The 15101-nt window shown below is 39.7% G+C and overlaps 1 protein-coding gene across 4 annotated transcripts in view; it reads right to left on the minus strand.

Moving 5' to 3' along the window:
• The window catches only part of St3gal3 (ST3 beta-galactoside alpha-2,3-sialyltransferase 3), a 194013-nt gene that overhangs the window by 160585 nt on the left and 18327 nt on the right, over positions 1 to 15101 (minus strand). For all 4 annotated transcript variants that reach the window (XM_076860600.1, XM_076860599.1, XM_076860598.1 and 1 more), the window contains exon 2: positions 8425 to 8569. In XM_076860600.1, coding sequence (XP_076716715.1) covers positions 8425 to 8539 — 115 coding nt within the window. In that variant the 5' untranslated portion in view covers positions 8540 to 8569. The remainder of the gene's footprint in view (positions 1 to 8424; positions 8570 to 15101) is intronic.

Genomic DNA, 15101 nt, shown 5'->3' on the forward strand with positions numbered 1-15101 from the left:
GGGGAGGGGACTAGGGATTGAACTCAGGGGCACTTGACCACTCAGCCACATCTCCAGACTTATTTTATTATCAGGATCTTATTTTATTATCAGGATCTCACTGAGTTGCTTAGTGCCTCCCTTTTGATGAGGCTGGCTTTGAACTCACCATCCTCCTGCCTCAGCCTCCTGAGCAGCTGGGATTACAGGCATGAACCACCATGCCTGGCTGTCATATTCTCTTGAACTAATGTCTTCAAGGTTCACTGATGTTGTAGCATATATCAAAATTTCCTTTCTTCTAGCCATGCATGATGGCACACCCCTATGGTCCTAGCAACTCAGGAGGCTGAGGCAGGATTGTAAATTCAAGGTCAGCCTCAACAACTTGGCAAGACCCTGTGTGTAAATTTAAAAAATCAATAGGACTGAGAATGTAGCTCAATGGTAGAGCATCCCTGGATTCAATTCCCAGGACTGTAAAAAATAAAATAAAATAAAATAAAAATTCCTTTCTTTCAGGTTAACTGTTTCTAATGTTCTCTTCTGCTGGCTTCTCAGATATCTCTCTTTTTGTTAAGTTGTTGTAGTATTGCTCTAGGGCTAACAATATTCACCCTTAACTTACCAGAGCCTATTACAGTCAATATAATGCCTTTTCATATTTCTTATATCACCCTTCCCTCTTCTCACTTTATACACAATACTTATACTTCCCATTTACTGCCTTTTGCACAAATGTAACAATCTTACAACAGCAAAAGTTCATTTGCCCATCCCCATCCTTGTGTGTCTTGTGAGTCTCTTTCTCTGCTAAGACTACTTAATGTTCACTGTAGTTTCCTTTAACACTTTTTTTGTAATTATTTTTGTTTTTCAGTACTGGGAACTGAACCCAGGGGTGCTTATCAACACGAGACACAGCCTCAGCTCTTTATAGTTTTTTATTTTGAGACAGGGTCTCACTAAGTTCCTGAGGCTGCTCTTGAATTTGTGATACTTCTGCCTCAGCCTCCCAAGTCTCTGGAATTACAAGTATACACTGTGTCCAGCCCTTTAATTTCTTTTTTTTTTTTTAATAAGTTATTTATTTATTTATTTATTTAGTTTTCGGCAGACACAACATCTTTGTTTGTATGTGGTGCTGAGGATTGAACCTGGGCCGCACGCATGACAGACGAGCGCGCTACCACTTGAGCCACATCCCCAGCCCCCCTTTAATTTCTTAATGTCTATGTATGTTCAAAACCTAACTTTAGCCTGGCCCCGGGTCACACGCCTGTAATCCCAGCAGCTTGGGAGGGTCAAGAGTTCAAAGCCAGCCTCAGCAAAATCAAGGAGCTAGGCAACTCAGTGAGACCCTTGTTTCTAAATCAAATACAAAAAGTAGGGCTGGGGATGAGGCTCGGTGGTTGAGTGCCCCAGAGTTCAATCCCCAGTACCCCCCTCAAAACTAAACCTAGGGCTGGGGATGTGGCTCAAGTGGTAGCGCGCTCGCCTGGCATGCGTGCAGCCCGGGTTCGATTCTCAGCACCATGTACAAACAAAGATGTGTCCGCCAATAACTAAAAAATAAATATTAAAAAAGTTCTCTCTCTCTCTCTCTCTCTCTCTCTCCTTTCTTACTCTCTCTTTAAAAAAAAACAACAAAAAAAAACTAAACCTAATTTTAGGGGCTGGGGTTGCAGCTCAGTGGTAGAGTGCTTGTCTAGCATGTGTGAGTTACTGGGTCCGATCCTCAGTAACACACGAAATTAAATAAATAAAAAAGAAAGGTATTAGTTCCATCTACATCTAAAAAGAAAAACAATAAAAAATGAAACCCTAACTTCACAAGATTATTTCTGTCTTTCAAGCAAATTATAAGAAAGTATTTTTTTATATTTTCCATTCCCAGAGATCTTCATTCTTCCTGTATACCCTCTCTGGTATCACTTTCCTTTGGCCTGAACAAAATTCTTTAGCATTTGCTGTAAAACAGTCCTGTTGGCAAAACGTTTTTTTAACTTCTGTTGATTTGAAAGTATCTTATTTTATCTTCGCTTTTTTTAAAGGATATTTTCATTTTATGAATGACACATTTGGGGCTTTTTTTTTAAATACTTTTAAAAATCTTTCATTGTCTTCTGACCTCTATTTTTTAAAAAACATTCTTTAGTTGTTGATGGATCTTTATTTATTGTTTTATTTTTATGCAGTGCTGAAAATCGAACACAGGGCCTCGTACATGCTAGACAAGCACTCTACCACTAAGCCACAACCCCAGCCGACCGCAGCGACAACTTTTACTCTTATACACTGTCTTCTTTTTTTCTCTTCCTTTTTCTTTGGGGGCAGGTACCAGGGATTGAATCTGGAGTGCTTTATTACTGAGCTATATGTATGAAATATTTTGTCCTTTAGATTTTTTATTTTAAGACAGGGCCAAGCTAAGTTGCTGAGGCTGACCTTGAGTTTGTGATCCTCCTGTTTCAGCCTCCCCAGTTGATTATAGGTGTAGGCCACCACACTCAGCTAATATTTTGTTTTCTCTGCTTTCAAAATTTTCTCTTTCTATATTTCAGAAGTTTAACTGTGATGTACCTAGATTTCCTTACCCAATAGTCATCAATATTAGGGTTCACTTAATATATAAATTAGGTTCTTGAATCTCTAAATCAATGTTGTTCATCAATTCAGAAAATTTTCAGTCATTATTCTTTTTTCCCCATCCCAGTTGTCATATATAGACCATTTACTAGGGGCTGTGGATGTGGCTCAAGCGGTAGCGCGCTCGCCTGGCATGCGTGCCGCCTGGGTTCGATCCTCAGCACCACATACAAACAAAGATGTTGTGTCCGCCGATAACTAAGAAAATAAGTATTAAAATTCTCTCTCTCTCTCTCCCCCTCTCTCACTCTCTCTTAAAATAAATAAATAAATAAAATAGACCATTTACTATTATCCCACAGATCCTTGAGGCTCTGCTCTTCCTCTCCCCCTCTCCCTGTGGTTCAAGTTAGAAAATTTCTATTGTTCTCTTTAAGTTCACTGACTTCCATTATTTCCAATCTGCTGTTGAGTAAATTTTAATCTCATTTACTATAATCTTTTTTTTTCTGTAAACTTTTCAGTTCTAGAATCTGCATTTGGTTCTTTTCTATAGATTCAATTTCTGAAACTATTTATTATTCACTCTATTTTCCTTTAATTCTTCAAGTGTATTCATAATTGCGTTTTTCTCTACAACAACACTGTGGGGGGGTCACCTTATCTATAGGGTTGTTCTTTTTATATTTTTTCTTGCATATGGATCATGTTTATTTCTTTGCATGTCTTGGTAACTTTTTATTAAGAATCAGACTCTGGGTTACATGGTCTTTCCAGTGTCTCAGCTGGATGGCCGGGTTAAACACTGGTAGAATAGGGCTACCATTGTCCCTGGCAATGTTTCCCTTCTAGCACTGATTCCTTTAGCATCCTTTCTAATCTCATCCTGTGGCAGCCACTATCTGTATAGAAAGCCTCACTTGGTTTTGCCCTGTATAATACATAGCTCAGATTCTCAGGAACTCCCCCACAGACTTCTGATGCCTCTCAGATGGTCCATCCAGATTCCCACTGCTTCAGCTGTCTTTTCTTCGTCAGCTCAGTGGAAACCACTACAACATGTTCAAACTTCCCTCTCTGAAAAGGTAGGAAATTGGGCCCAGAAAGCTGCATATCTGTGGGATTTGCCTCGTTGGTTTTCCTTCTCTTTAGAGATTGAAATGTTCTGCTGCCTACCGTTCACTGCTTGACACTGTTGCTTCATTTATTTTGTCCTGTTGTATAGAGGGAAAGCTAGTTTTGACATGAGCTACTCCATTACCATACAAACCAGAGTGCCTCTTATAGGCCAAAAATAATAGCCTCTTTTTCATTTGTAAGAGGGAAAACTAAGAATTAATTAATATAATGTCCTATGTCTATTAAGGTCAGTTCTACCTGTCCTTCTCCTAATAGCAGATCCAACTTTCAACTTACTTGCCAGATGGTATTCACCCAATCAGATCAATAATGCATAGTTTATAATCTCTCTGGCTATGATCTTTTATAAAAATGGGCACAAACACAAAGGGAGTTGCTATAAATGCTGTGGCATGAATTTTTAAAGATCCCACAACATAGGAAATAAATTCTTTGAAACAGTCACTTTAATTCATTAATTAGAAATAAAATTTTAAATCAATAAATTAAAATATGCACAGCTTCTATGAAATGGAAAATTGAAATCAGATCTACTGATAAGAGGCAACTACTTAACTCTTATCCAAGGTACTGACCTGAATACAGCATCAGGGCAAAAAGAATTATTTTATCTTCACTTTGGAGAGGAAGAAACTGAAGCATACCTCTTTCTAACCCCAAGGACTATGTTGACTTGTTTATTAATTTTAGAATATATAATATAAAATTCATCTTTGTGTATGTATGCATTCTCTATTATATTATAGAGAAGTCTACAGTACTTTTATTTATTTATGTATTTTTTGGTGCTGGGGACTGAGCCCAGGGGTGCTTAATCATTGAGCACATCCCGAGCCCTTTTATTTTCATTATGAGACAGGCCTCGCTATGTTGCTTAGGACCTCACTAAGTTGCTTAGGACCTCTCTAAGCTGCTGAGGCTAGCCTTGAACTTGACCTTCCTGCCTCAACCTCCCCAGTTGCTGGTATTATAGGTGTATGCCACTGTACCAGCTATAGCACTTTTAAAGACAGGTTGATAATCTGACTAATTTCATACTTGAAGCCTTCCAGGTTAATCATTTGGTCCAAAACTGACTAAGACTTTGTTATATGAATCTACAAGCTGCACAGAACAAAGTAGTTTGTATTCCTCAACAATGTCCCTGGAATTAATGAAACAATGAATTTTCTAACTAGAAGGGATTTTATGCCCCAACAGCAATGCACACAGATTTCTCCTTTGGAACTTAACACAAGTTCCTTTGATTCCTTTTCATGCTACAGGCTACAGCAGGAAGGCCTATGTTCCTTTAATATCCAGTTTACCCAGGACAATACAGGAACCATAATGAACATAACTGTTTATTGAATTAATAATTTATTAATTAAAAACTCCAGCCTGCCCCCTCATCATGAAGAAATGCCAACTGGTAATCTTAATTCTATTAATATTGGGCTGGGGATGTGGCTCAAGTGGTAGCGCACTCGCCTGGCATGCGTGCGGCCCGGGTTCGATTCTCAGCGCCACATACAAAGATGTTGTGTCCGCCGAAAAAACTAAAAAATAAATATTAAAAAAAAAAATTCTCTCTCTCGCTCTCCATCTCTCACTCTCTCTTTAAAAAAAAAATCTATTAATATTATAAAAATAAAGAGGAAGTAATGCTAAAGACATTTATTTTTGATACTTGACATTGTCCTCCAAGATCCTCAGAAGAAAGGCATACAAACTTTTTTCTTTTTTCTTTTTTAGCACTAGGAATTAAACCCAGGGGTGCTCCATCACTAAGCTACATGCCCAGCTCTTTTTATTTTTTCTTATGAGACAAGGTCTTACTGAGTTGCCGAGGCTGCCCTGGAACTTGTGATCCTCCTGCCTCAGCATTATGGGCAATGTACCACTGCAGCCAACACATACCAACTTTTGGTTATGGAGCGAGACTCTTCCAAGCCTTAGATTCCACATCTGTAAAATGAGTGCACTACTAGCTGGGGTTGTGGCTCAGAGATAGTGCACTCATCTGGCATGTGTAAGGCACTGGGTTTGATCCTCAGCACCACGTAAAAATTTATAAATATATAAAATAAAGGTATTGTGTCCATCTACAATGTAAAAAATATTTTTAAAAATGAGAGAGTACTAATAACTGATAAAAATGATGAGGATTGGGCCGGGGATGTGGCTCAGTGGTACAGCACTTGCCTGGCATGTGTGAGGCCCTGGGTTCGATCCTCAGCACCACATATAAATAAATAAAAGGGCTGGGGATGTGGCTCATGCGGTAGCGCGCTCGCCTGGCATGTGTGCGGCTCGGGTTCGATCCTCAGCACCACATACAAACAAAGATGTTGTGTCCGCCAAGAACTAACTAAATAAATAAATAAATAACCCCCCCTCTCTCTCTTAAAAAAAAAAAAAATGTTTAAAATAAATAAATAAATAAATAAAAGATCCACTGACAACTAAAAAATGTTTTTAAAAAATGATGAGGATCACATGAGATTATGGATATAAAACTCCTGCTATTGTACAGACAGACAGTAGACACTTAATCCTCTGATATTACAGCACAGAAAATGATGCTACAGTGAGATGGCCTAAATGGCCTATTCGAAGTCAAGAGTCTAAGAAATTTGAAGGTTAGAATAATGGAAAAGCTGTGAATACTGCATAGTCAACTAGCAACGTAAAAAAAAGGAAATAACTAGAGTATACCCAAATAACTAGAGTATACCAAGGAAGCCTACAGCACGTGTTAACAGTACTTTGTCACATCCAAACCTAACAGATCCCTCTGTCATTTTTTGGAGGACACTCTCTTTTTCGCTTCTCATATATTCTCCTTTTTCTTTTTCTTTCTCCACCCCACTCCTGATAATACTACTCCTTCTCTGAGCCCCTGTCCTTTCTTTTTCCCATTAAAAATTAAAATTAAAATCCTCTTCAATATTTATCATACTTTTCAATAAAATACTGAACATGGGGCTTTTCTGTTTTGAGATAGGCTCTTGCTATGTTGCCCAGGCTGGTCTTGAATGCCTGGGATCACATGATTTCCCAGCTTCAGCCTCCTGAGTAGGTGAGATTACAGGTATACGCCACCATGTCTAGCTTAAACATGAGTTTTAAAGATAGAAAACAGTTCAATTTCGGTTCCAATAATTAGCTACATAACCTTGGTAAATTACTTACACAAAGTGCTGCTGTCTGCTCAACTGGAAAATGGGAACAATATGGGCATCTTCACAGAATTTGAGTAAGATAATTAGATGAAATAATTAGTCTAAAACCTGATACCCAATGGTCTTCTAGAATGTTAATTCTCTTTCTCACTTCTAGAATAGGAAAATATTATCTGATTCTTAGTTATGTTTTTCACAGAAAAGGAGACCTCTGTTTCTTACATTTTCCATTTATGTTATGAATACAGACGAAGTCACCATCCTGAATATAAAAGAGTGCTTCTAACTACAGACTTCTGCATCATACTGATGGAAACACTCCTTGTCTTGAGTAGTCTCCCCGATTTTAAAAAATAAGTCAGTACAGAGAAATTTGAATAAACTCTTAATTCACAAAGTAATTAGTGATAATTACAAGTTAAGCATTTAAGAACACTTAAACATTTTGTATAAAACAATAATTAAAGACACACACTATATTTTAAAATTTGGCTTGAGGCCGGCTCAGTAGTTCGGGTCATGTAAGAACTAAATGAGCTACACAGGAAAGGCTTCCACGCAAGGTCTCAGTACAACAGCAGGCCAGCTGCCAGCTGCCTCTTCCAATTCCTTTTAACCTCATACCTAGAAACTAACTCTACTCTCCAGTGAGTTGTATGCTGGTATCGGGTAGACATTTGTAAAAATAAAACTACTTTAGAGAAGATAAGTCCCTAGTATCAAAATAGACTACCCCATATTTCCTGAACCAAGCTCAGATTAGACAAAATAGACCAAAGGAAACCACTTTCTGATTACTATGTGATATTTCAAGCTATAGCCAAGAACAGAATGTGCAAAGATTAAGCATGAGCCCTTCAATTGCAAGTTGTAACAAAGTGACACTGAGTGACATGAGTGGGAACACAGAGGGTGAACAGAAACCAAATAAGAGGGCACTGGGATATGTGGAAAACACTGCTTAATACATGAGACCAAATTCACAAATAGAAGAAAGGGAGAGGAGTTACTAAGTAAGGAAAAGAAGCCAATATTCCAGGAAGTGCAAGTTCAATACCAAAGGACTAAAAAGAGTAAAGAGGCAGAGCTTCTTTAGGGAAAATGAAACAAGGACAACATTAAATTGAAAATTCAAGGAAAAGTAAAGATGAATGTTTTGAGGGCAAAAGAAAACCTACTTCAATACCAAACCCTAAGGCAATAAATAGGGAATAAGAGAAGTAACACACCATAGTAATTAAAAAGAACAAAAGCATTCAGAAGTAGAAGTATGGACATAGTGTAGATTTTTAATTGAAGAACAGAACATTCTCACTGGGTTCATAAGAGGAACTGAGGCTGGCCATGGCATGCAGTTTAAAAAAATAAAGAAATAAAGTTCTCAGCTTACAGCAGCTAAAACAGTAGGTAATCTCTAAGCCTAAGTCCCAGAAATGTTCAGTTTACACTCACTGCCCATCTCTGAAGAATATGAGAGCACTGCAGCCATGTGACAAGCCATAAATTGACCAGCTCCAGGCTTTTCCCAGGGGGTCAGAGTGACTATACTTACTAGAGTCTTCCCATTGGAGTAAGTGTAGCTTCCATGCAGAATAGTACAAAAATCCCAGGACCAGAAAGAGGCAGAGGGCTAGCAGCAGATTGCGCACAAATACCAAGAGTCCCATCTTCGCATGATTTACAATTTCCTACATGACCTAAAACATAATAATAAAATAAAAACAAAAACAAAAATTAGGTCTTAAGAGATAAAGCAGTCATCATACTGATTATGCTCTCCCTTAAGATAAAGAACCTGTAAAGAGAATTTCCAAATGAAGAATAACCTCAGCATTCATAACATGGCATCTCCCAACATGCTCATCTCCATCTCAAGCAACAGCCTCAGAACCCCTCAGCACCCAGGCCAGAAATCAGCAGTCATCCGTGCACCCTCATCCACCCCCAGCACCAATCAATGACCACATTCTGCAATTCTAATTTCCCAAATACATCTCAAATCATACGCCCTTCCCACTATCACCACCCTAGTTCATGCCACCACTGTGCTCCCACCACCTCTCCCTCATCCACCCCCAGCACCAATCAATGACCACATTCTGCAATTCTAATTTCCCAAATACATCTCAAATCATACGCCCTTCCCACTATCACCACCCTAGTTCATGCCACCACTGTGCTCCCACCACCGCTCCCTTGCCTTGAAACCTACACTCTCCAGATCCATTTTATACCCAGCACACACAGTTGTCTTTAATAACAAAACAAAAGGGTTGGTTACTTCCCTGCCCAAACCCCTTTGTATTATCTACCACTGCTGAAACAAGGTACTGCAAACTAAACAGTTTAAAACAACACAAATTTATTATCTCAGAGTTCTGAAGGTCAAAGTCCAGGCTCAAGCCAGTGGTACACGCCTGTAATCCCAGCAGCTTGGGAAGCTAAGGCAGGTGGATCCCAAGTTCAAAGCCAGCCTCAGCAACAGTGAGATGCTAAGCAACTCAGTGAGACCCTATCTCTAAATAAAATATAAAGAAGGGCTAAGGATGTGGCACCCCCTCACACACCAAAAAAAGGAAGAAACATAGTCCAGGCTCAGCAGGGTCCTTTGTTTAGAATCCCACAAGTCTAAAATCGTACCAGAGGGGCTGCTTTCTTTTCTAAAACAGAATTTACTTTTTTCCCCATTTTTTTTTTTACGGGTGCATTATAGTGATACACAATGGGTTTGTTGTTATATATTCATACATAAACACAATATAACAATATAATTTAACCAGTATCATTATTCCACAGTATTTTCCCTTTTCTTTCTCTCCTCCTCCCCCTCCCACTACTTTTGATCCCTTTACTTGACTCTACTGTTCTCCCTTGGAAATTCATGAGACACCTCCCACATCTTTCTTTTTCCTTTCTACTTCCCACATGAGAGAAAACACACAACCCTTGACCTTCTGAATTTGGCTTATTTCACTTAAAAAATGGCCTCAACTTCCATCTATTTTCTTGCAAATGAAAATTTTGTTTTAAATAAAACTCCATTGTACATACATACCACATATTCTTTACCCATTCATCAGCGGATAGATCCGGAGGCTGGTTCTATAGTTTGGCTACTGTGAACTGTGCTGCCATAAACATGGGTATGCACATATGAGGCAAAATCTACTTCTGTACTCGCCCAGCTACTGGTTAAGTAGAGTCCGTGCAGCTGGCTGTTGGGCCAGTTTCCTACTAGTCAACAGACAGGAGCCAATCTCTGCTCTTATTGTCTCCTCCAACTTTCCATGTGGTCCCACTTCAGCCGAGGTGGGCTAAGTCCCACACTCTAAATCTCTCCAGTTTTCCCTTCTACAGCATCTTACTTCTGCTTCCAATCTCCTGTGATTATACTGGGTCCACCTGAAACACTGAGAACATTTTCTTAAAGAGCCATAACCTTCATAACATCTGGAAAATACCTTTAGCCATGTCAGCTGATACTACTACAGGTACCAGAGATGAGAGTGTGAACATCTTTAGGGGGCCATTCAATTCATCTGAAAGGAACTGCTTAGTAAAGCCAAGCAGTTTCTGACCGATCCCTGACTTACTCCCCAATCTATCCACAGCTCCACAACTTCACCTGTGCCCATGAACTAGTCATTCTTTCTGTTTCACTAAGCCCTACCTGTTGTTTCTGTCCTAGAGGTCTGTCTGGAATCCAGTCTCTACCCACCCTGCTACCAAGCCTGCTCTACATCCTTTGATACTCACCTTGCATGCAACATGGGCCAAGAAGACTTCCTTGATCAGACCCTCCACCTACAAACAGATACTCCAGCCACAAATAACATGAGAAAGATACATACTCAGAATAAAAAGTGAAAATCTGCATACTATGTAATAGGGCACTTTGAAAAAAGCCAAGAAAATAAACTGAAAACTCATTAAGAATAGGATCACTAAAGTAGGCAATTATAAGGTTAACTTACAAAAATCAACACCTTCTTTAAAAATTACACCAGCAGCCAGGTGCACGAGTGTAATCCCAGCAGCCAGGTGCACGAGGTTGAGGCAGGAGGTTCACAAGGTTCAAGGCAGCCTCAGCAACTTAGCAGGACCCTATTACAAAAGGTGGGCTGGGGTGTAGCTCCGTGATAGAGCACCCCTGGGTTCAGTCCTCAATAACGACCAAAAAAAAAAAAAAAAATTACACTAGTAATATCTAATTAGGAAATATAAAGTGAAATATAAAGTGATGGAAATGAATATGTAAAATACTTAAAAATAAACCCGAGAAGAAATGGGCAAGAATTTTCACCAAAGAATACAGAAGTATTCTCTGAGTAAGAGACATAACAAGTTCTTAAGTGAGAATATTCAATATTGGAAATACATCAGTTCTCCTGAAATGTTTAAGTTCTCTATAAGTTTAATTCCAATCAAAATCCATGATTGTTTTTACCCTTAGATCTAAAGATTATCTAAAGAGTTCATACCCAAGACGAGCCAAGAAAATTTTAAATGAAAATGAGCTGAACATAATATAGGGAGAGAAAAGCCAAACTCATTTTTGCAACATGTTTCTAACACCAGGTGTGGGTGGGGTGTGGGTGGGGGGTCCTCCTCTGGCCAAGTAAGCAAAACTGCAGCAGAGGACATCTTCCAATTCCATTTTTTTCTGACACTGTCTACCTGGAGATGATACCAGAAATAGAAGTGCTGTGTCAAGGTATATGAATTCTGTAAATTTCAATAGCTATTGCTAAAACTGCTCCCCAGAGTCCACCAATTCACACTCCCACACTGTACTATTTGAAAGATCCCAGAGGTTGAAAGCTCAGTCCCCTAAAACTGTCTCTCACCACTTCAGAAACCAACCATACACCCCAAGTTGTTTTACCCGTTCTTCTGACCCACTGGCTACAAACCTGAGTTTCTCCAACCCCTTCCTTAGGTTCAATTAATTAGCTAAAGTGGCTCACAAATTCAGGGGAACACCAATTTATGATAAATGATATTACGAAGGATACAGATGAAGAAATACAGAGGGTGAGGTATGGGAGAAGGGACCAAGATCTTTTTTTTTAATGAATCAAATAAGTGCCTTTTATTTATTTATTTTGAGAGAGAGAGAGAGAGAGAGAGAGAGAGAGAGAGAGAGAGTTATTTATTTATTTTAGTTTTCAGTGGACACAACATCTTTGTTTGAATGTGGTGCTGAGGATCGAACTCCGGGCCTCAGGCATGCCAGGCGAGCATGCTTGAGCCACATCCCCAGCCCCGGGACCAAGATCTTCTGGGACTTCTTTGGGTATGCCACCCCAGGATCCTTCATCTGTCAAGCCATCTGGAAGCTCTCCAAACTCTGTCCTCTCGGGTTTTATGGAGGCCTCATTACAGAGGTGACTGATTTCACCACTGGCCACAATGACCAACTTAACCTTAGGAAAGAGTGGGAAGCAGGGCTGTTAAGTCCCAAACCTCCAGCCCAACATGTGGCAGTCAGGTAGGGTCTGCCAGCCATGAGCCAACTCATTAGCATACAAATAGAGGTCACTGTGGAGATTCCACAGAGTTTAGGAGTTGTATGCCAGAAAAATGCGGATAAAGACCAAATGTATATTTTACAATATCACAGATAAGAATTTGCCTTCCCAGATATCAAAACCAACTCAAGGTTGAAATAATTAAGACAAGACAGGTATTGGCACAGGAAAAAAAACAAAGATAATGGAATAGAAGATTCTAGAAATGAGTTCTCTCAGCTAGAGATATACATATATCTACATATATGAATGTTTACATGTACATACATATGAATTTATTCTATAATAAATATGTAAGTATAAAAAGAGGGAGCAAAGGCCCAATAGGATACATAGCTAAATGTTATTAGCACAGTTACCTGTAGGGAATGGGATGGGAATATGAGAAGCGTATCACTGGGAGGACTTTCCTTTTCCCTTTATACATTCCTGAACTAAATTTGTTATAATTCACAAGTATTACCTCCATAATTTTTTAAAATCAAAGAACTTAGGGTGGAAATGTGAATTTGGTGGACTCTGGGGAGCAATTTAGAAATATCTATTGAAATTTACAGCATTCATATACCTTGACACAGCACTGCTATTTCTGACTTTTCCCTCAAGGAACACTGCAACAAAAAGCATTAAGGGTGTGTACAGGAACGTGCACTAGCAATGCTGATTATACCAGCAAATAACAGAAACAGCTCAAACGTCTCCACCGTGGTATGGTACCCGTGGGAAGTTGATGGAAACAGAACACGCAAAAGAATAAGCTGAAGGAGGTTTCAAGACAGGATGTTTGAGAGCTGTGTGAGGAGGGTTTAAAGGAACCAACAAGGAGTGAGAACGGATCCAGAGACCAGCAAGGGCAGGAAGCTAGATATGCCCTTCTGCCTCAAAGGAGGATGATAGCTCAGCAAGAGCTGGGTGGGAAGAGAGGCCACCCGGTGGGGGCAGTGGACACAGAGGAGCAGGCTGTGTAGCACTTCAGCAAGGTGCAAGAGGCAGTAGAGTTAGGGTGGTGTGCCCCAACCTCTCCTACCACACTCCTTTGTCTTCTGTTGGTGCCTTGTATCCTAAATGGAAACCATAGGACAAAGAAACCCAGATGATTCAGTTCAGAGGTCCATCACCAGTTCAGAGAGGGAAGAAGGTGAAAATGGATCTGGAACAGCAGAAGAAATGAAGAATGCGAGGTATCAGTCAGAAAGAATGGGCACATCTACACATATCTATATGGGAAAAAGACTAGAACATACTGCTGAGTGGAAAAGCAATCTAGTTGTGGAACAGTATAAACATATGTGGCCTCACACTAGCAACAAACAGGACAACAACGACATTAAGTATATAAACATGAGCAGTGGCCCATGTTTATAATCCCAGAGGCTGGGGAGGATGAGGCAGGAGGATCTTAAGTTCCAGGTTAGCCTCAGCAATTTATCAAGACTCTCAGCAACTCAGCAAGGCTTTGTCTCAAAATAAAAAGAGCTGAGGATGTTGCTCGGCAGCTGAGAGCCCCTGGGTTTTACCCCCAGTTAAAAAAAAAAAAAAATTAAGTATTAAGTATATACCTAAAAGAATATGCACCAAAATACTGACAATAATTACCTCTGGAAAATGGGTCTGGACAGGGTGTTTCGTTACAATCTATGCATATGTTTATTTTTAATTTTATATTTATAAAGGTAAATGTACAAAGTTTTCAAAATGAGATAGAAACCAGAGACTTGCATTTCCAACAGCAGAAAGGTCTGTATCTTGTCTAACACTCTCCTAAGCAACTAAAAATTTAAGGTATAACGAGCTGCCTACAAAACCCAAGTGGTTGTTGGAAAGCTTTCCTTTCTTTTTAAAAGGGAACTGATGTGGCTAGTGCCATATAATTTCTGTCCTAAATGCAGATGTGATGTCTGAAATGGCACAGCCAGGCAATGACCACAACCCAAGGGCATGGAGACACGTGACAGTGAGTCAACAGACTCATCCACTCATTCAACAACTGTGACAGTGAGAAGCCTGAACCAATCACCTATTTTATTTCAGTCTTTTCCATTAAGACAAATGAGCTTCAAATGAAGACAGCAGAAAAAACACCCAGAAGAAACAGATTTCCAAAAGCAGATGACATACAAAGGAGCAAACAGGAGCTTAGAAGAAGCTAAGACCGCCAGGACAAGAACATCCCATGTGGGCTGGGAGGGCAGCTCAGTTGGTGGAGCTATGCACAAGGCCCTGGGTTCAACCCCCAGCACCACACACACACACACACACACACACACACACACACACACAGAACATCCCATGATCCCCAAAGAAACGTAATTTCAAATTCACTGCTAGGACAAAAGTTTGACAATATACTCCAGGGGTGGGACTGCGGGGAGTGGGGAGACAGGCATTCGTATACACTGATGTGGTGGGAAGGATTTGGTAATAACTAACAAAATCACACATGCTTAAAATCATACTCTTTAAGCCAATAAATCTCCTGGCTAAAAAATTATCCCAGGGCTGGGGTTGCGGCTCAGTGGTAGAACGTTTGCTTAGCATGTGTGAGGCTCTGGGTTCAATTATCAGCACCACATATAAATAAATAAAGATTCATCAACAACTAATTAAAAAAAATTTTTTTTAATTATCCCAAAGATACATTGACAAAAATACAAAAAGTCTTATGCACACAGCCATTCACTGCAGCCCTATTTGAAAC

The sequence above is a fragment of the Callospermophilus lateralis genome, chromosome 7, assembly GCF_048772815.1.
Source record: "Callospermophilus lateralis isolate mCalLat2 chromosome 7, mCalLat2.hap1, whole genome shotgun sequence".
NCBI classification, from domain to species: Eukaryota; Metazoa; Chordata; class Mammalia; order Rodentia; family Sciuridae; genus Callospermophilus; species Callospermophilus lateralis.